At 38.8% G+C, this 19,969-nt stretch overlaps 1 protein-coding gene and 1 pseudogene across 2 annotated transcripts in view; both read right to left on the bottom strand.

The window, feature by feature from the left end:
• The window catches only part of TCF4 (transcription factor 4), a 463,737-nt gene that overhangs the window by 364,913 nt on the left and 78,855 nt on the right, over positions 1-19,969 (bottom strand). The window contains exon 2 of one of the 2 annotated variants that reach the window (XM_077135388.1): positions 11,947-12,062. In XM_077135388.1, coding sequence (XP_076991503.1) covers positions 11,947-12,019 — 73 coding nt within the window. In that variant the 5' untranslated portion in view covers positions 12,020-12,062. Of the gene's footprint in view, positions 1-11,946; positions 12,063-19,969 lie in introns of those variants that run through there. The other variant, XM_077135394.1, reaches the window with a different exon arrangement.
• Positions 9,001-10,081, bottom strand: LOC143662571 (PRELI domain-containing protein 1, mitochondrial pseudogene; annotated as a pseudogene).

Raw genomic sequence — 19,969 nt, 5'->3', positions numbered from 1 at the left:
GGCAGGGTGGGACCTTGAGGATTCAACCACTTTCCATACCATCTCCCAGTGGGAAGGGGCTAATCTCCACTTTACCCATTCTCTGAGACAATTTCGTGGCAGTAACAAAGTTCATATCAATTTTAAGATCTTTTTTCTTGTTTGTAACTTTTAGGTATTTTTAGGTTGCTTCCCAACCATTCACACATTGTGAAGATTCTTGTCTTCTACCCCCATTACGTGTTCTCATCTTAAAATAATATTGCACATTTAGGCAGGACTTTTATCTGTATTATCACAAACATTATCTCCGATTCTCATAGTAAATCTCTGCAGGCTCTGCTGGGGTGATGGATGTAATGAAAAGATCAAAAACATTGGTTTAGTAGAAATATTCCACTGGCTCTACCTCTAAATTGACCTAAGGCTGATTTTAATATCTTTCGTTGTAAAATGCAGGGGTTAGATTAGATAATCCCATAAAATCACTTTAGCTTTTAGATTTCAAGATTCCTTCTTTCTCTGAAGTACAAAAGGGAATAAATGATCTATCAAGAAATAAGTGATAGAACCAGGTCTGGTACCTAAATACATCCAATTGCTGATCTAATGTTTTTTTTTTTAATCACATTTGTAGTCAGAAAGCCTTGCAACTATTCTGCCTATTTTAAATTATGCGGCAGATGCTTTTTGTTTTCGTTTTTCTTGGATTGTCAGAAGAAAGGTGCTTTCTGGTTATGAAGACTGGAGGCACCTTGAAAGGGAGATTTAATAGGATCCTATGAAACAAATAAAAAGGGAAGTGTAGTAGATACGTTTTGGGGTGCCTGCTCCATCTACAGCATCCCTTCATTAAGAAACCATCCATATATCCTCATGAGGAGGCAGAACTTAATGTGGGTATCACATGACTCCTTCCTGCCCAGCCCCACCAACCCCGTTAATTGGCCCACAGAACTAAAAGAGGAGAAAGTTGACAGTAGTCTATGGTGAATGATGGCTCTGACATGTCTTAGAGTCAGCAGACCAGAGCTGGTGCCAGGAATTCAAGCCATATGAGAACCATGGTTATCGGAAAACAAGAACCACGAGTAAGCAGAGGAAACTACATTCCAGATAAGAGAGAAGGTCTAGGAAGTTCTGAGAAAAGCAGACAAACAATTCAGCCCTAGGAAGAAATGCCTAGAAATACTTCCCCAGTTACTATGAGGTCCACATGTACTCCTGTCCATGACATAGCTGTTTCCTGCAATATTCCCTTCCCCAACTGACTTAACCTGAGTATTTTTCTTAGCCTTACAAATGAAGAGTTGAACTAGAGAAAAAGATGCTTTAAATTTCAGCAATGTAAAAACCGTGCTTAATGTTAAAAATAAGAAGAAAAATGGTGACTCTTATACTAGGAGATAAAGTAAACAATTTGTGCCTTGCCCATATAATAGAGATCCTATCTAATTAATTGTGCCACATGTAGTCAGGACATATGAGTGTCATTCCCTCGTCTGTTGTTTTGTGACCTTGGGCAAGTTTCATATCTCGTCAGATATATATTTTTAATTATACCTGCCTTAACTACCTTACATGACTGGTTAGAATCAAATGAGATAATGTAAATGAAAGTACTGTCAAACGAAAAAAAATTTGAATGTAAGGCATTATTATTGCGTGAACTGAACTGATGCCTAAAGAAGTTTATTTTATAGGAGGGTAGAAGGAATAGCAAATATTGACACCACGTGGCTTCATAGAAACCACGTGGCTTCATAGAAAGAACAGATATTGACAGAAACTTGGGCGAAACCCTTCATTTTCAGTTGAGGATGTAAATACTTGAGGTGGTTTGGAGCTATATACCCAAGAACCACATATTCTTAAACTTAATCCATTCTTGTTGTATGAACCCGTTGTAAATAGGACCTCTTGATGAGGTTCCTACAATTAAGGTATAGCTCAATTCAAAAAGGATGGGTCTTAATCCTATTATTGGGCCTTTTATAAGCAGAATGAAATTCAGACAGACAGAGAGAAAACCACAGAGGGCGCAGCAGAAACTGAAAGTCAATGGAACCCAGAAGAAAATGGAGAGGTCAGGAGAGACTGCCATGGACAGAGGAGTTGAGGACCAAGGATTGCCAGCAGCCAACCCCAGAGCACAGGTCCTCAAGAAGAAAGTATGGCCTTGATAATGCCTTAATATGGACTTCACCTAGCCTCAGAGTTATTTCAGAGTTATTTCATACCTATAAGATCATACAATGTTTGTCCTTTTGTGTCCAGATTATTTCACTCAACATGATATCTTCAAGATTCATCCATGTTGTTACTTGAATCAGAACTTCATTCCTTTTTTATGGCTGAATAATATTCCATTATATGTAAATACTGCATTTTGTTTATCCACTCATTGGTTGATGGCCATAAGCCAATAAATTCCCATTGTTTAAGTCAACCCATTGCATGTTACTTACTTTAGCAATGAGGAAACTATAACAAGTTTCAAACGAATGACTTACCCAAGGTCATATTACTGAATGACAGAACCAGAAGCAGCTTTCCAGTAATTGAGTGCCAATTCTCCTTCAGATTCCATCCAGCTTGTTCTTCAATCCTGCCTATGTTACAATTAACAAGCAAACAAAACAACAAACAAAAAAATCAGCTCTCTGGTGCTCTAATGAAATTCGTCCCAAAATTCAGCAAATAAGATTTGAGTGTCTACCTTGAGTCAGCAGCTATCCTCTCAGGACCTGAGGCAAAAATGTAGGCAAAGAAATTAGAGTGATACAAATGTCAAGAGCTGTCTTGATTGAATGGCGAAGTCACAGTGAGCAACATACGGCCTGTAGAAGATGTGTGGAAAAGGGAGGGCACCCTAGCATATTTTTAGATAGATATATCAAATAGGCAGAATACCCAGCACCGCAAGCTACAGCCCCACTCATACTCAAGGCTGAATCAGAAAGGCAGGATTGAAGGGCAGGGGGGTGGGCAGATCTGGCCAGTGTGTGTCAAATGCCAGTTTCTGATACACGAGAGCCCCATATCCCCCTGAGAGAGCCCCATATCCCCCTGAGAGAGCCCCATATCCCCCTTAGTCTTTGCAGTCCCTGGTGGTCCCGTGATTCTTTCCCTGGCAGTTCACATGGGCTGACTCCTTATCCTTATTAATAAACCTTAATAATCCTTTTCAGATTAAGCATCCCCTCCTACTAGAAGCCTCCACCTAACCATTTTGTCTAAAGTAAACGATTTTATTCTTCTCTGCCACAAAATCAACTATATCTTCAGTGGCATTTTTCATAATTGTGATCATTTTGTTAATATATTTCTTTTCCATTGTCTGTCTCCCCCATCAGACTGTAGACTGCCGGAATTGCATGGCTTCATAAATTGTTTTCACCCTTATATTCCCATGCCAGAGTGCCTGGCAATATTAGTTACTTGATAATTGTATGTTCAGTAAGTGAATGAAAGAAACTGCATTTATTCTCAGGACTCACACTTTAAGTCAAAGAGTACAGCTTGTATACCTTTCAACTCAGTTACTCTTTTCTTTCTTTTGATTTTTATCGTAGTAGCATATATATGACCTAAACTTTCCCCTTTTAACCACATTCAAATATATAACTCAATGCTGTTAATTACATTCACAATGTTGTGCTACCATTCATACCAAAACTTTACAATCAACTCAAATAGAAATTCTGTTCAATTTAAGCATTAACTACTTGTTCTCTACCACCAACCCAGCCCCTGGTAACCTATATTCTAGATTCTGACTCTGTAATTTTGTTTATTGTAATTATTTCATACCTATAAGATCATACAATGCTTGTCCTTTTGTGTCTGGACTGTTTCACTCAACATGATATCTTCAAGGTTCATCCATGTTGTTACATAAATCAGAACTTCATTCCTTTTTTATGGCTGAATAATATTCCATTATATATAAATACTACATTTTGTTTATCCACTCATTGGCTGATGGACATCTCCATCTTATGGCAATTGTGAATAATGCTGCCATGAACAGGGGTGTGCAAATACATGCTCAAGGCCCTGCTTTCAATTCTTTTGGGTATATACCTGGTAGTAAGATTGCTGGGTCATGTGGTAATTCTATATTTAGCTTTCAACTCAGTTACGCTTAAGGTTTTATTTTAGCTTGATTTTATTGTACATATTATTTCTGAATATTCATCTTGATTCTCAATAGACCACTGGCCTCCTAAAACCTAGACCCTAGAGATAAAAACCAGGATAACTGTCTTAATTTACCAAGCCATGAGAACAGATCTTAATTCTTATGAAAACAAAAAAAGATAATATTGTATTGTTTCACTATTATTAATATTTTAACATGTTATGAGCTTAGATAGAATAAAGAAGGTTGATTATTCTAAAACTCAATCTGTGGCCATATAATTTAATCCCAGAAATTGCTTGATTTTCGGTTCATTCTTGGAGAAATAATTAGGCTTCTGCTCCAAAATCACTTTTGTGCCAGGCTGTGTGCGTGCTCCTTAAGGAACAAAGACCGGTTCCTCACCTTTCAAAAAGGAACACATAGGGTGGGCCACAGTGGCTCAGCAGGCAGAGTTCTCACCTGCCATGGTGGAGACCTGGGTTCGATTCCTGGTGCCTTCCCATGTTAAAAAAAAAAAAAAAAAACCACAGTGAAAATAGAGACTATAATAAACCAATAATTGTTTAGGACCCATGCAGAAATCATTGTGACAAGCTGTATAGGATAGTGACCTGAGTCATAGTCCTTGATGATCAGAATTTTGAATTTACCTATTTAAAAACAAATTTTTGGGGGGGAGGCTGGTTGGAAAGTAAAGGGAAAAAAGAAAACTTTGACAATCCTTCATTCTTAATGTCCATGATAATTCCGTAATTTAAAGAAGGTGCAAAAGATTTGTGTACTAGCCTTCTAGAAAATTTCTTTCTAATCATAAAATTGTTTTCACTTTTATACTTTAAGTGTTTTATTGTAAGTGTCTAGCCATTTTTTGAGAGACTTGAGGATTGGGAGAATAAGGCAGAAATAAAGTTCCAGATGAAAATGAAGGTGTGATATTATGCATTTTATTTGTACCCTAATGTTCCAGTCCTTCATTGTGGCTGCAGGTTTAAAATGCAGCACATATAGATCTTTCCCAGTTGGCAATGAGCTAAAGCCATGGCACGTGTCCCTGTGCTTTAAGTAGAAGCGTGGTTTACCTGTGTTTAAATTTCAGTTCTTCCATGTAGTGGCTGTGTGACCTTGGGCAATTCCCTGTAACCCTAAGCCTCAGTATCCTCATCCATAAATTCAGCATAATAAAGATAATAATATTAACAAAAGCACTCAGCATAGTGCTCATCCAGTAATTGTAATCTAGCAATTATGATATAAATGTGTTAGTGCCACAGTTTTCAAATTATGTCTCAACCCTTTAATGGTCATGAATGAATTTTGTGTTTTGAAATGATCATGAAACCCAGCTGTTTGTTTGAAGTGAAACAGAATAACTTAGAAAATATTATAATGCACTGCATGAATTAGGATTAAGTTTTGTTTTATGAAACTCTTGTTTCAAGTATATATAGGGTATAGTATGTGGATACTGGATGACCCTCAAAAATGTTTAAAGTCACTGCCTTAAGAGGTAGGTCTCATTGCTTTCCTAGTGAGGGTATTCATGAAGTGTATTCTGGGATCATAATGGAGAAGTGAGGAAAAAAGAAAAGCTAATCAAGTTGTCATTCTGAATCTTCTCAAACTGCATACTAGTTTAGGCCCATTCCTCCACCTCCAAGGAAAAGGAGATGGAGAAAAAGACAAAAGGATAAACAATGTAGAAAAAAAGATAAACAATATAGAAAGAACAGAAGGAATTTTGGAAAGTGGTGAGGGAAACTTTCACTTAAAAGCACAATAAATAAAACAGAATGAGCTTAATATCTTTATCCTTGCTTTTCCAGTCCTTCAAAAGCTGGCCCTCCTCTTACCACTCCCACTTTATCTTCATCTTCCCTTAAGTCTCTTTTAGCCAACTAGCTATGCAATATACTTTCATTGAGTGTCTTTTCTATAAGAAGCAGTATGTAAGGTGTGATGAGGAATTCAAGATGAAAAATCAGGGCCCCCGAACTCCCAGCACTCACACTCTAGTGGGTAAACCAGACATGCATAAATCACTCTGACTCCTGGCCCACTGAGCCCAGGAGACTAACACAATGAGGAATTATTATCAGCTGGAAAAATCTAAGTAGGTTTCTTAGAAGAAATGAGGTTTTAACTGGATCTGGAAAGAAAAGTGGTATTCCCATCAAGGATAAAAACAAGAGGACTTGGGCAGGCCGCGGTGGCTCAGCGGGCAAGAGTGCTTGCCTGCCATGCCGGAGGACCCCGGTTCGATTCCCGGCCCCAGCCCATGTAAAAAACAAACAAACAAAATATAATAAAATAAGAAAATGTTTAAAAAGATGTTTCCCTTTAAAAAAAAAAAAAAAAAAAAAAAAAACAAGAGGACTTTCTGAACTGAGGTATTAACTACAGCCTTCGCTGGAGGGCTGGGGAGAAAGGATTTTGTTAGTCTTTTTCCTTAGAGTTAGATTTTTTTTTTCAGGGGTCAGTTGACAAATTTGGACCCATTGGCCTTTATTCACAATGCATGGAACCATTCAGGTCATGCACGTAGCACCAATGCTCAGATATGGCTGAGAAGTCATTCTGGAAACATTATGGAAGATAGATGTGGCTAAGAAGAAAGTTAAGGCAGAGATCAGTTAAAAAGCTGTTCTGGATCTTTTAACCAGAGATTATGAGAGTCTGAAGTAGGGCTGTGGCAATGGCTGTGGAAAATAGAAGAATCATCAAGAGATGCTGTGTATAGGCTAGCAGGAAAGTTATTTGGGTTACAAAGCAATTTTAAAAATCAGTTCAAACTGACAAGCAATAAAGGGCTTGAAAATCTAAAATTTCTGAAGCCATCAGTTAGGGTATCAACTTACTTTCTCTCAGCTCTGCCTAATTTTATGTCAGGCTAACTCTCTTGTATCTCACAATGGCTACCAGCCACAAATGAGGCTTTAAGCTTTTTGTTTGCTTCCTGGAGGTGATAGATGCTGTTCCCCCAAACCTTGACACTAAAATACTGAGTTGAGAGCTCTGACTGTACCATCTTGGGATTCACTTCTCCTTGATTCGGTCAAGCATTGTGGCCAAGAGAATGCTATGTAATACCTAGTTTAGGCTCATCCCTAAGGGAATATTATGACAAGGCTCAATCCAATTAAAGTCTACTCTTGCAGTTGAGGTGGGGCACATCCTGCCCATGTCATAAGACTTCTATACCGGGGAGAAGGGAAGATAGATATTTGTGAGCCAAACACAAGGTTTGCCAAACTTTGTGGGTATCTGTGCCACTATGTATGTGTTCACATCTTTTCTTTTGCTTGAACTGACTTCTCTCTTGCAGCTTCCTTGAATGATTACTACCTTTTTATCAAATCCAGCTCAATTCTTATCTCCTATCGAAGTCTGCTCTGACTTCTTGATCTTTCCAATTACTACTTCCTCTGAACTCATTTACTAAAAAAACATAAAAAATTATAGTATACATTTACATAAGTAAAACTCTTAATTATACAGTTCAATAAATTTTTACTTACGTACAAACACCTATGTAACCACCACCCAGATGAAGATAAAGAATGTTTTCAGTAACTCAAAGTGTTCCCTCCTTTAAGTTCACAGTTGATAGCCACCTTCTGTGACTTTGATCACCATAGATTAGTTTTGCCCATTCTTGAACTTGCAATGATCCAATATACAAAAGCCATTTGGGTTGTTTCCAAGTTTTGGCTGTTGTGAAGAAAACTGCTTTGAACATATCTTTTGTTGGACAAATGCACTTACTTTTCTTGGGTATGTACCAAGGATATAACTATCATATGTCTAGAATTGCTAGGCACAGATAGGCCTATTTTAGTTTTGGTACACACTGCCAAAGTTTTCCAAAGTGGTTTTTATCAATTTCACTCACACTAGCAATGTGCAAGATGAATTAATTTACTTTCAACATAAACTATTGTAATTTATATATTGATATATTGCTCCTGCCTTCTCAATTAGATTCTAAGCCTCTAGAGGGCAGAGACAGTCCCAGAGTTCTTCATTGTTCCAATGCCTACCATTGTGTCCTGCATAGGTATAATGGATTAGTCAATTCTCAACGCATTTCTAGCTATGACTTTTAAATAAATTATATTTATTATAATTGTATTAATTCTTAACCAATAATTTAACAATTGATAATCAAAATTACAATAAAATAAAATGCTTGCTTTTTATTTCTTTAATTTTTTACTAGAGAAGTTATAGGTTTACAGAGAAAATAGAATTCCCATATACCACCCTTTTTCTAACACTTTACATTACTGTGGTACATTTGTTACAATTGATGAAAGAATATTATCACTATCATTGCACTATTAACTATAGTCCACTGCACTATTAACATTAGGGTTCACTATATTGTGCATTCCTATGTTTTCTTTTGTTTTATAATTTGTATTCCAGTAACATATAAAACCTAAAAGTCCCCTTTCAGTCACATTCAAATATTTAGTGGATTGAGCATCTTCCTTAGTTACACCTCTTTGAATTGATCAGGTGACCTGCAAATGCCTTGCAGAAAGCAAGTTCTCAATATGTGTGTTGAATGACTCTCCTGAACAAGTTAGTGTCTCAAGGATTGTAATGAAAATCCTGTGTCCACATGTCTCAGAACTTATCTTCAACAATGAGTATGGATGCTCATAACAGCTCACACCCACCCAGCAGAGATTTCATTTAGAAGCTCAAGGCTGACCATTGGCATATTTAGCCCATACTTACCATAATATTCGCTTGCCTTCTTTGAGATTTAATTGCAGGCTTTTCTATACATTTATGTCCTCCCCCACCCTCTCTCAACTCCACCATTCATTCATTCATATCACAGATATTTATCAAGGGTCTGCTATAGGTTCTTTTTTTTAGGGCTAAATGAATCCAACAAATATTTATTGAGTGCCTATTATGTACCTGGTATTGTTCCAGGAACTTGGGACACATCAGAGAACAAGGCAAGGATTCCTGCCCGCATGGAGCTTACAGTCTAGCAATTATTGCTTAACCTGCACACTGCCCCTGACCCTAGGCAAGTCTCCACCCCTCACTATGCCTCAGTGTCCTCAGCTGCCCAATGGGAGAATAAGCAGGCCCAGCTCAAGGCATGGGTAATGGGTGTGGGGTACAGTAGAGGCCTGACAGGTCACCCTTCCCCCCCAACCCACCACCCAGACAGGGTTGGAAGTTGATTTTTAATATAAGGTAAAATGTGGAAAGGGCAGCGAGATCTGAGCTAGCTTCTCTAGTGTGCTGTGGTGGTGGGGGGAGGGCCCAGCTGGCTATACCAACTGCTGCTCCTCCTGCTGCTGTTTCTTGGCAAGGTCCTTGGCCTTCTCTGTAACTGCCAGTGCAGTCTCCTTTGCCTTCTCCTTGGCTTCCTTGGCTGTCTCAACAAGTGTTTTGGAAGGGGCCTCACCTTGCAGCTTGGCCAAGATGTATTTAAAACCCTTCATAGTCTTGGTCACGTTGCTTTTAAACCGGGCCAGACCAAATTCCTGGACAGCCCTAGAGACGCCAAATAAACTAGAGGAGACCCATGCTTCCCGGCGGATTTCGGTCCAGCCACTGTTATCAGAGTTCACACAGTAAACACATCGTTCCTCCACCACCATCCGCCGGGGTGTGGTTGATGTTCCAGGTGAAGGTGGTCATGGTCTGATTCTGTGGGTCCACAATAGAGTCCTCCAGGATGTACACCGAGTGAGCAACATTGGCAGGAAACAGTCGCTCCGCCCAGCGAGGCATTCTGTTGGTCTTGGTCAGGAGTCGCCGGGACAGGAGTTTCTGGTCAGGGGTCACCTCCCGGTGTACTGTGTCTTCCGTCAAGACATGTTTGCTATAGGGATTCGGGTACCGCTGCCAGAAAACAGCCAACACTTGGTCCCAGGAACTCCGAAGCACGCTCTGGCCCAGGAAATATTTCACCATCGTCCCGGCTGGGGCCGACTCAGCACCCGCGCAGCATCCGGGGTGCGGAGCCCGCGGGGGGGGGGGGGGGGGCACGCGGAGGCCGAACCGAGGCTCAGCGCAGGCCCGCCAGCTTCGCAGCTCACTCACTCACCGCCGCACCACGCTCGCAGCCGCCAAGAGGAGGTGTCTGGTCGCGCCTGTTATAAGTTCTTAATGAATCAAATAGACCTCTGCCCTCTAGAACTTAAATTCTAAAGGAAAACACCTTCCTTGAAGGCAGGATACTTACTATCTTAGTCATCACTCTTCCGACAGCCCCCAGCACAATGCTTACTTTGCCTAACATGCTCTGTAAAAATCTGCAAATCGTCAGAGAACTAACAAAGCAGAATTTTAAGGAAACAAAAATAAATGTGCTCATCTCTTTTACTCTATTTAAAATTATACAAATAGACTAATCAGAATAGAGAAGAATATTTAACTCAACATCTTCCTCTAAAACATACTCAACGTCCATTTATTTACAAGACAGCATTTTGACCTATGATAACTAAAATCACCCCATATTGTGAAAACATTGTGGCAAGATGCTAGATGGGTCTAATTTTCTCCTTGCATTGTAAATCTTTAAAGCAATTTAGGATGACAGTTTAAGATAGTTGATGAGTTTTAAGCTTGTGTGGAAAAAGATGTAAAGTGACTGTTTAATAAACAGCATTATTATTAAGCCATAGGTCTTACCCCCTCAAAATATCAGTATATCAAAATCTTCTATGTTCACCAGGACAAAAGGATGGATTTTCAGAATTTTCTTAGAATGCCTGAATTAATATTATCTTTATGTGGGCTAAGAAATATTGCTAACAGCCCCACTGATTGTCCACTTAGACTGAATGTGTGACTCACTGCACTGGTTCATAGATCAGGAGTGAAGGAGACAGATTTGGAGTGTTTATCGGCATTAGCAGGTCTAAGCGCATTTGTTCACAGGTGTTAAGAATCATCACTTGAATGAAAAGCTGGACAAGGGAACAGTGCTGTCTAGTGAAAACATAACTAAAGTACACCCACAGCTTACACCTTAGAATATAGCACTATACATTCTGTGTTGACCTAACCCACAGCCAAAAAATCTTGGTACTTTCTTTCCATGATTCATTCCTTAAATTGAATTAACACATTTTAAATCATTATTGAAATAATGATTGAGAGAATGATAGCTAAAACCTTTTCCTTGTTAAATTGATGCTGTATTGTGAGATGACATTGTTATCCCAATGCTTAAAAATTAGGAAGTTTTAAAAATTAGATTTAAATATTAGAATATTTAAAAAATGGAATTTGTGAACATTGCTATACAGAGTTCTTTTGACAGACCTAGGATTAGGATTTGAAACATGCAATTCCAAAATCTTTGTTTAGTCCCTTGGGGAACAGATTCTCCAGGGCTTTGTCCTGTTAATTCTTTGCAGATCTTTTAGTGGACTAAATTTGCTGACAAAAGCCTGAGGCAGGGTTCATTGTAGAAAGAGTCACATCACAAATCCATTGGCCCTGTAAGATGTGAGAAATCTGAACTAAATTTTACATACAATGTTTGTCTTATAATTCATTGAAAAATTTTATCTTAAAGCTCTGCATCAAATCCTATCAATCATTTGGCCTAATGACCTTCAAGAAGGTCAGACAATTGTCAGACATTTAACAACATTAAGAAATATTTCCAGTAACAGGTTTCCCTCAAAGGCAGGAATAATTTCTGACATGCTTATGAACATTTGGTTTTAGAAAAGCATATGAGAAAATCCGATACTTGGAAAATGGGATGAAATATGAGCTTAAAAGGCATTATATCCCCCAAACAATGAAGAGATTTTCATAAAAATACTTACCTCTGCCCATTGTGCCTACAGCACTATAGGTATTGGTGAACATATGGCACATGATGTCACCCACTGTTCCCATTCTTCCTTCCCTCTGAGATGCAGCGCAAAGCCCATCAGCATTTCTAGGGAGGATAATATAATTATATCAAATTACTGTATTTTGATGTGTGAAAAATGAATTAGGTAGCACTTTCCTAGCAATAGGAGTATATGCAAACAATGTTGTTGAGTGAACATTATGAATTAATTTAACATAATTGTTACAGTAGATAAATATTATCCAGTATTTCAATTGTCATTCACCAGAAGAACAAGTAGCATTGAATAAATATGGCTTTAGTCAAGGATCGTGTCTGGATCATTGGTTTATTTCTAGCATTTTTTTTTAACTTAGAAAAATATCTACACTGCTTAAGTTATAGATATTACCTGTTGTTTGAAGTGAAAATTTTACCAAGATATCTCAGAACTTCCTCAGACTTTATAGTGACAAAATAATTCTGCAGATGAGAGCATTTATTGTTAGCCATCTAGGACAAAATGGCAATTGCAAATTGAAAGAAGGAAGATAATTTCAAATTATGTCCTTCAGCCTCTAACTCAGCTTTAAACTTATTCATGGATGTGGGCTATAGAGTAGACTCAGAGTAAAGGAAAAACATTTCTATCCACATTTGCACAGAGGAAGATCAGACAGGGTAAGAGAGCAATCACGACATTTGTCACACTCTAAAGAGTAATATGATAACATTAAAGGCATTCCCAAATAACTTTAGACCAAATACACAGATAAAGGAGGAATATTTGTGCTATCTTATTACTTTCCCTAATAGTTAGTTTCCCTCTTTGGGTAGACATGTGTTATTAAAGCATCTACTTATTCAGATAATAAGTGTTTGAGGTGAATTATAATGGGTGAATCGCTCATACTGTTTTAGGTATTGAATTTGGAATTTTACTCACTACTGAGGAACAATATCTTTCCCCAGAACAGTGATTCTCAAACTTGAGAACGCATGGGAATCACATGTGTTCAACAAATTGCTTGGTCCACTCCCAGAGTTTCTGATTTAAGGGGACTCAAGGACTTGCATGTCTAACAAGGTCCCCTATAATGATGAAACAAATTGGTCTGGGAACCACTTTTTGAGAACCACTGCTTTCTATGGCAGCATGGCAAAATTGACACACATGGGTTTAGGAATTCGAAACTGATTTTAACAATAGCTCTGCCATTTGTCTGTGGCCTCAGGCAAATAATTTAACAACCTGTGCCCACATTCCCTCATGTTTAAAATGGAGGGTGATGGTATCTCCCTCATCAGGTTTCAGTGTTTGTGTGAGACTATGTGTGCTTGTGTGAGCATATGTGTGTGTAAATGAATAAGCCACTGATATGATTTGCTTCACTAGCTTGAAAAACTAATTCAGGTCTGTCTCTTTTATTTTTCCAATTAATCATTCATATCTCCATATGCCCAATTTAGATATATGTCTAATATCTGCCTCTTGAGAACTTCTCCTTTCTCAAAATATGTGTCCCAGGAGTTTACTCAATCTCAAAGCCAATCCACCTCCCATACACTAGACAAGAGAGAACTAGATGGTGTAGTCAGTCTACTAGTACCTTTATTTCTGCCCCAGCACGCAATGCCAGCATTGAGAACTCAGCTCCTACCACCAGGTAGAATTTTTCATCTGTACAATGCCCTTCACCAAATTCAATTACAGACCACAGTGGTGCCCCAAACTTGGGCTCCTATATTGCAGGTCTTTCAGTTCACACTCATAGGCTCAGTTATTTTCCCAAAATGTGCTCCTAGGCCAGGGTGATCAAGTCTGATGGACTCTTAGCTTTGGCCACTGCTGTGTTAATACCAGCACCCCACCTTCAACCAGCCCAAACTCTAGACTCTGTTATGGCGCCAGAGTTATCCTTTTTCTCCTGATGAATATCTCTTTGGAACTTCGGCTGTTCTTTCCTACAAGCTCAGCTTCCCTCCAATAATCTTTAAGGAAAAGGAACTAGAATACCAATTCATTTCTTCTAAGAAGGGTTCTCAATGCCTATGCAAATTTACCCACCTCAATGACCTGCTAGTACTAGTTTTGCTGGCGATCACCATTTCCACTTTTCCCCATCCCTCTGGGTCCTGCTAGGAGAGTCCCCAGCATGTAGCAGACTGTCTGTAAATGGTAACCTTCACTATAACCACTAACTGACCTTCTTACAACCCTGCTCTACTCTTCAAAGTGCTAAAATGGGGCTTCCCACAGCTGAGGTAGTTTTCCATCTATTGGCTCCTTCAGATGCTGGGGTTTCCCTTGCCCCCTTACCCCCAATGAAATCATGTCCTACCATTTTGCTCACCTTCCCGAATCCTGGACTCTTTTGTTATGCTGAGGTAGGGTGGGAAATACTCTTAAAAACAAATATTTTCTTTGTCTTCCCTCTTAAAACCTGGACTAGAGCTGTTCCAAGCAGACCCTGGGTCTTTCTTAAGCTTTCTTTAAACCTCCCAACAGAAGGCATGTCAAGGCTCATCTTACCCACACCAGAGGAAGGAAAAAGAGGAAGATGAGGAAAAGAAGGAAACTTGCCCTACCACCCAACCCCCCACTGAAGGCTTCTCAGCATGTGACCATGACACATATCAGAGCCATTTCTCCCAGAATTCTGGAGGGTGGAGTGGGGTAAGGATTGGGGATGGCCAAAAAAGGGAAGAATCTGCTTGAAACAAATTGACAAGGCAACAGAATTAAAGCCTTCCCTCAAAATTTATAGGCAGAATCTTCATATCTGGTATGTTTAGAAATTATTGTTGTTAAAGCAACATAATAATTATCTAATCATTCAATAAAAATTTGTTCTATGCAAGGAACTGCACTCAGTGCAACTGATAGATCCAGGAAGAATCCTACAGGGAGTCAACCCTCCTGGTGTTTTGGTCTAATAGGGAGCTCCCATGACATGGTATTGATGAGGTGAGCATCAGGCATGACAATTCGAGCCTCTGAACAACCAGCACCATAAAATGACCATACAGCCTTACAACCAGGAGTCAGAGAAATTACTTTCTTCTCAGAAGGAACTATTTTCTATGCCATGCTTTGCAAATGGAGATAATCTCCTGGCCTCTTGATGAAGACACACTCTTTGGGATGTCTTCTGTGGTTGTAGGGATTGTGACTATTTGATCTTCATTCTATTTGTTTGTTTCCATTAGAGTGACAGAAAGCCCTTGTAGAATGAGTTAAGAGGAAGCAGAGGAACAGCTTGTGGTTATGAAATGGTGTAATGTGAACTATTAGTTTACTGACAGTGTAAAATACTTAGTGCCTGTTTGTTCCATTCTGTGCCAGTTTGAAACTATAATATACCCCCCAAAAGCCATGTTTTAATCCTGTTCCAATCTTGTGGGGGCCAGAACTATTGTTTAGGGTGGGAAACTTCGATTGGATTGTTTCCATGGAGATGTGACGCACCCAGTTGTGGGTGTGATCTTTTGGTTAGATTACTTCCATGGAGATGTGATACACCCAATTGTGGGTCAGGCCTTTTGATTAGATGGAGATGTGACTCCACTCATTTAAGGTGGGCCTTGATTAGTTTACTAGAGTCCTTTAAAAGGGGAATCATTTTGGAGAAACCTCAGATGCAGATGCTTGGAGAACAGAAACGATAGAGTCAACAGAGATGCAGACATTTGGAGATGCTTGGAGGATCAAAAAAGAGAGCAGATGCCTAGACATGGACGTTTGGACATGAAGAGCCCAGAAAATGTTGCCCTGTGCCTTCCCATGAGATACTAAGCAAGCCAGAACCTAAAGTTGTGTCCCAGAGGAACTAAGTGAAGGCCCACAGATGTTTAGAGAGGAAACCACTGGCATCAGAAGCTGAAAGCAATGGAACTGGGAACAAGAAGCAGCAGATGCTAGATACATGCTTTCCAATGTAACAGACATCGGCTTTCCTTGAGTCAAGTATCTTTTTCTGGATGCCATAGTTTGGACATTTTCTGGCCTTAGAACTGTAAACTTGCAAGTTAATAAATTTCCTTTTTACAAGCGATTCTATTTCTGGTATATCATATTCTAGCAGCATTAGCAAACCAAAATGCATCTCTAAAAACTATTTTAATAGTCCCTCATAGAAATATGCATAGAAATACATTCTGGGATTGATAATTCTATATAACAGGCTATATACAGCACTTTCACAAACAGCATGAGTTACATAATAAATAACAATAATACCTGACAATGCATAAGTAATATTTTAATAATTTACAAAGTTTGTGTGACTGGATTAGTTCATTTACTCTTTACAACAATTCCATGAAGAAAATATAGTGATCCTCATTTTTATACACACAAAAATACCTATGGCTTGTAGAAGTTCAGAGGTTTGTCTACATCTGTGGTTTTCAACCCAGGCAATTTTGTCCCCCAAAGGGGACATCTGGCAATGTCTAGAGACATTTTGGGCTGTCATACTTTGGGTGTGGAGGGGGTGTTATTGGCACTTATGTGGCTCAAGGCCAGGGATGCCATTAAACATTGCCCAGGACAGGCCCCACGATAAATAATTATCTGGCCCAAAATATCAATAGCACTGAGGGTGAGAAATCCTAGTAAGATTCAAATCTAAGACTTTTACTTTAAACCCAGGATTTTTTCTATGATCCCCAAACAAAATGGAAAGCTTTCACCACAATTTGAGTGGGGAAACACAGTCTATTACGTTTTAATTTAATGTTCATTTTTGCTTCTCTTTTTCTTGAGTTCAGGGAAAGGGGTGGAAAGTGTGCCTTTAGTACACAAAGAAATGCTGCCATGGTAAAAATAATTGTGGCCAGTGGCTCTGGAAAACCTTTCAGCATAACCTCTCCCCTTTCCAACCTTATCCCACTGTGTTGTATCTGCAATTGCAATTCTTTGGACCACAAAGAATGATAGAATTTTAACATGTTTCCCACTTCTAAAACTAAGATAGACAATGTCTAGAACCATGCAAGAAACAGAGGAGGCAGGAATAAATGATTGATTAACACGTGTGATAGTTCTCAATTATCGATGGTAATGGTGCGTGGATGTAATGTGGATTTGCCAAAGCTGCTGGTAAGCCAAAAGGCATTTTTACTGAGATTGGGAATACAAAACATTTTTTAAAGGGACTCATCTATCTAATAATTACTTTAATTTCGAGGTATGCTACTATAGCAGTTATTTTTAATTCCCTAAATGCACATCAACTGTGAGGTAGGAGAGGGATCCAAGAATGTGCTAGTCAGTTGGGGATGCCAACAAAGATTAAAAATTGGAACAGAATTAGTAAAGGAATGGCTGAAAAAGCTATGGTACAGGCATAGCATAGCAAGGGGCAGTAGAGTTAAGGGCACCAATCCTAGAGCCAGACAGCATGGGTTCTAATCCTAACCTTAGATTCTTACTAATTTTATGGTTTTAAGGAAGTTACTTAATTTCTCTGTATCTTAGTGTCTTCATCTATAAAATGAGAATGTGTATAGTACCTATCTCATAGCATTGTTCTGAAGACAAAATGTATTTAGAAATGTGCCTCCACATAGTAAGTGTGATAGTACTGTTTTCTATATGATATAGCCATTAACACAAATCAGGCAAATCTGTGTTTTCCTGTGAAAACATGACATAGCATACTGTCAAGTCCCCCCCCCCAAAAAAAAAGAAATAAAAAGAAAGAAAACTACAGAGCAACAATTATAGCACTATCCCATTTATATTTAAAAATTCTCTGATGACCAAACCTATGAGTTGTTAAGTTTCACGGTGAGGAAGAACTTAAACTTGTTTTTTTCAGTGAAAAAAGTTTATAATCACTGTAATCATTCCTTGGTTTGAGACTCAGTAGACAGAGATCACTTTGGAGCAGATTTTCTTTTACTTTTCTCAAATAATGGAATATAAGGCCAGGAGGCCTGTCTGACCCCAGAAAAGAGTAGAGAAGGACCTTTTAAATACCATCAAAGGTTACTTCAGCCCCTGATAGGCAGGGTTGGTTTCTTGGGAAGAGGTAGGAAGATTGTATGATCCCCTCCTAGGAGGACAGGGATCGTACTGATTCTTCCTTTCTGAGAGTTACAGGATTAGAACCGCTCTGCTGTGTTAGCAAGATAATGTCTGAGGTTTGTTGACAGGAATGTACCCCAAGGATCCCAAAGAAGAATGCTCCCAGAGGAAGAGGAGTCTGTGGATTAAAAAAAAGCATGGCATAGCATACTGTCAAGCCCCCCTCCCCAGCACATGGTCACCTTTCCAACATCCCACTAAGCTATGCCAATTTAATGACACAAGTACGTGTATAGATCTTGGTTTTAAAAGTTGAAGGCAATCTTTCCATTTCTCCATGGTTAAATGAGTCACAGCAATCTGGACCAGCTGGGCAGAGAGCTGCTGCTTGTGCTTGCCCAGCCAGATACGAGATGTCTAGACTTTGTGACATACCACTGACATTTAAGTAGCAGCAAGAGAAACCATATCCAGCCCTCTTACTACTCATGTTGAACTCAGGTACATTTTAAAGCACTGCATAGTATTTACAGTGGTAGATATTTAGTATTTAAAGTAATAGATAAAGTGTTCAGTGTTTGAGAATGTGAAATCAGTCTGTGGTAACTCCCAGAATGTTTTAAAACATCTTTTCTAAAGTCCGGTTCTCTTAGGAGCCTAGTATCCTTATTCTGCCCTCTGCCCACAAGTTGTGCTACTTATCCTCTCAACTCCCACCACATCTACAAAATTTTAAAAAATGCAGCTGGTGTTCCAAATCTTTCCTTAATAATAGCTACACAGATAAGTCCTCAATTGGACTCAGACAACACCGGGCTGACTCCATCTTTCACTACTCCCACAAACATCTACAGGAGCCCAGAGAATCAAAACTCTCACATTGTAACCTAAAACATTCCAGCACAAAACTGCCTTGACTTAGAAAATAGATCTTAACAGAGGTTGGACTAAATTATTTTCCACCACCCTACTATGAGTTCGTAATCTGTACTTTTTTTCTGCCTAATCACCATCTGGTACCCTGCCTACACCTACTTTTCTTCAACTATCACCATAGATTCTCCCATCATCAGCTGCCTAGATTATTCCACCCTCCTCCAAACCCAAAGCTATACAACATCATAGTTAAAGTAAATGTTCATTATTTTCGGAATTGTCATGGCAAAAGGAATAAAATTGCTTTCTACAGTGGGATTTAGATCAGTGCTGTCCAATTGAAACATAATGAAGACATACGAAATTTTAAATGTTCCAGAACTCACTTTAAAAAAGGTGAAATGAGTGAAATCAATTTTGATACTCTATTCTATTTAATCCAGTATATCCAAAATATTATCATTTTTACATGTATTCAATGTAAAAATTACTGAGATATTTATATATTCAAAATCTGGGCTTACCCCACATTTCAATTCAAACTAACACATCTCAATTGCTCAAAATCTCAACTAGCTGTTGCATTGGGCAGGGCAGTGTGAGATGTGCTCTCACATTCCTGGGATAATGGGGCACTGGGAATGATGTGGACTTTTGAGTTCAATGAGAATCTCCTAGGGCTCTGGGAAGGGTTCATGGGGAGGCAGGAATGGAAATTACTACCCTAGTGAAATCAAGTTTGGCCTTCAGTTTGCTTCTAAGGAACTTCATATCATGTTTTCTGACAAAAGATGTCAGACACTGAGCAAGTTAATGTCTTTGAGCCTCAGTTTCATCATATATTATTTGGGAACAATAATCAGAATATCTAGCCCACTGGATTGTTGTGGTGAAAAAACGGGAACATACTAAGCAAAACTCACAGTATCAGTTATTCATTTGGTAGCAAATTTGGCCTTTCCATACATATTTTAAATAGCTCTATACATTTGACATTCAATAAACTGCATATATTTAAAGTGTACAATCTGATAAGTTTGTTATATGTATAAATACATGAAACCAATCTAGAGAAAGGATATGCACATTACCCCAGGAAGTT

Source organism: Tamandua tetradactyla, chromosome 18 (assembly GCF_023851605.1).
Source record: "Tamandua tetradactyla isolate mTamTet1 chromosome 18, mTamTet1.pri, whole genome shotgun sequence".
Lineage (NCBI taxonomy): Eukaryota > Metazoa > Chordata > Mammalia > Pilosa > Myrmecophagidae > Tamandua > Tamandua tetradactyla.
The sequence above is the reverse complement of the archived record's forward strand: the minus strand, read 5'-3'. Positions and strand labels throughout refer to the sequence as shown.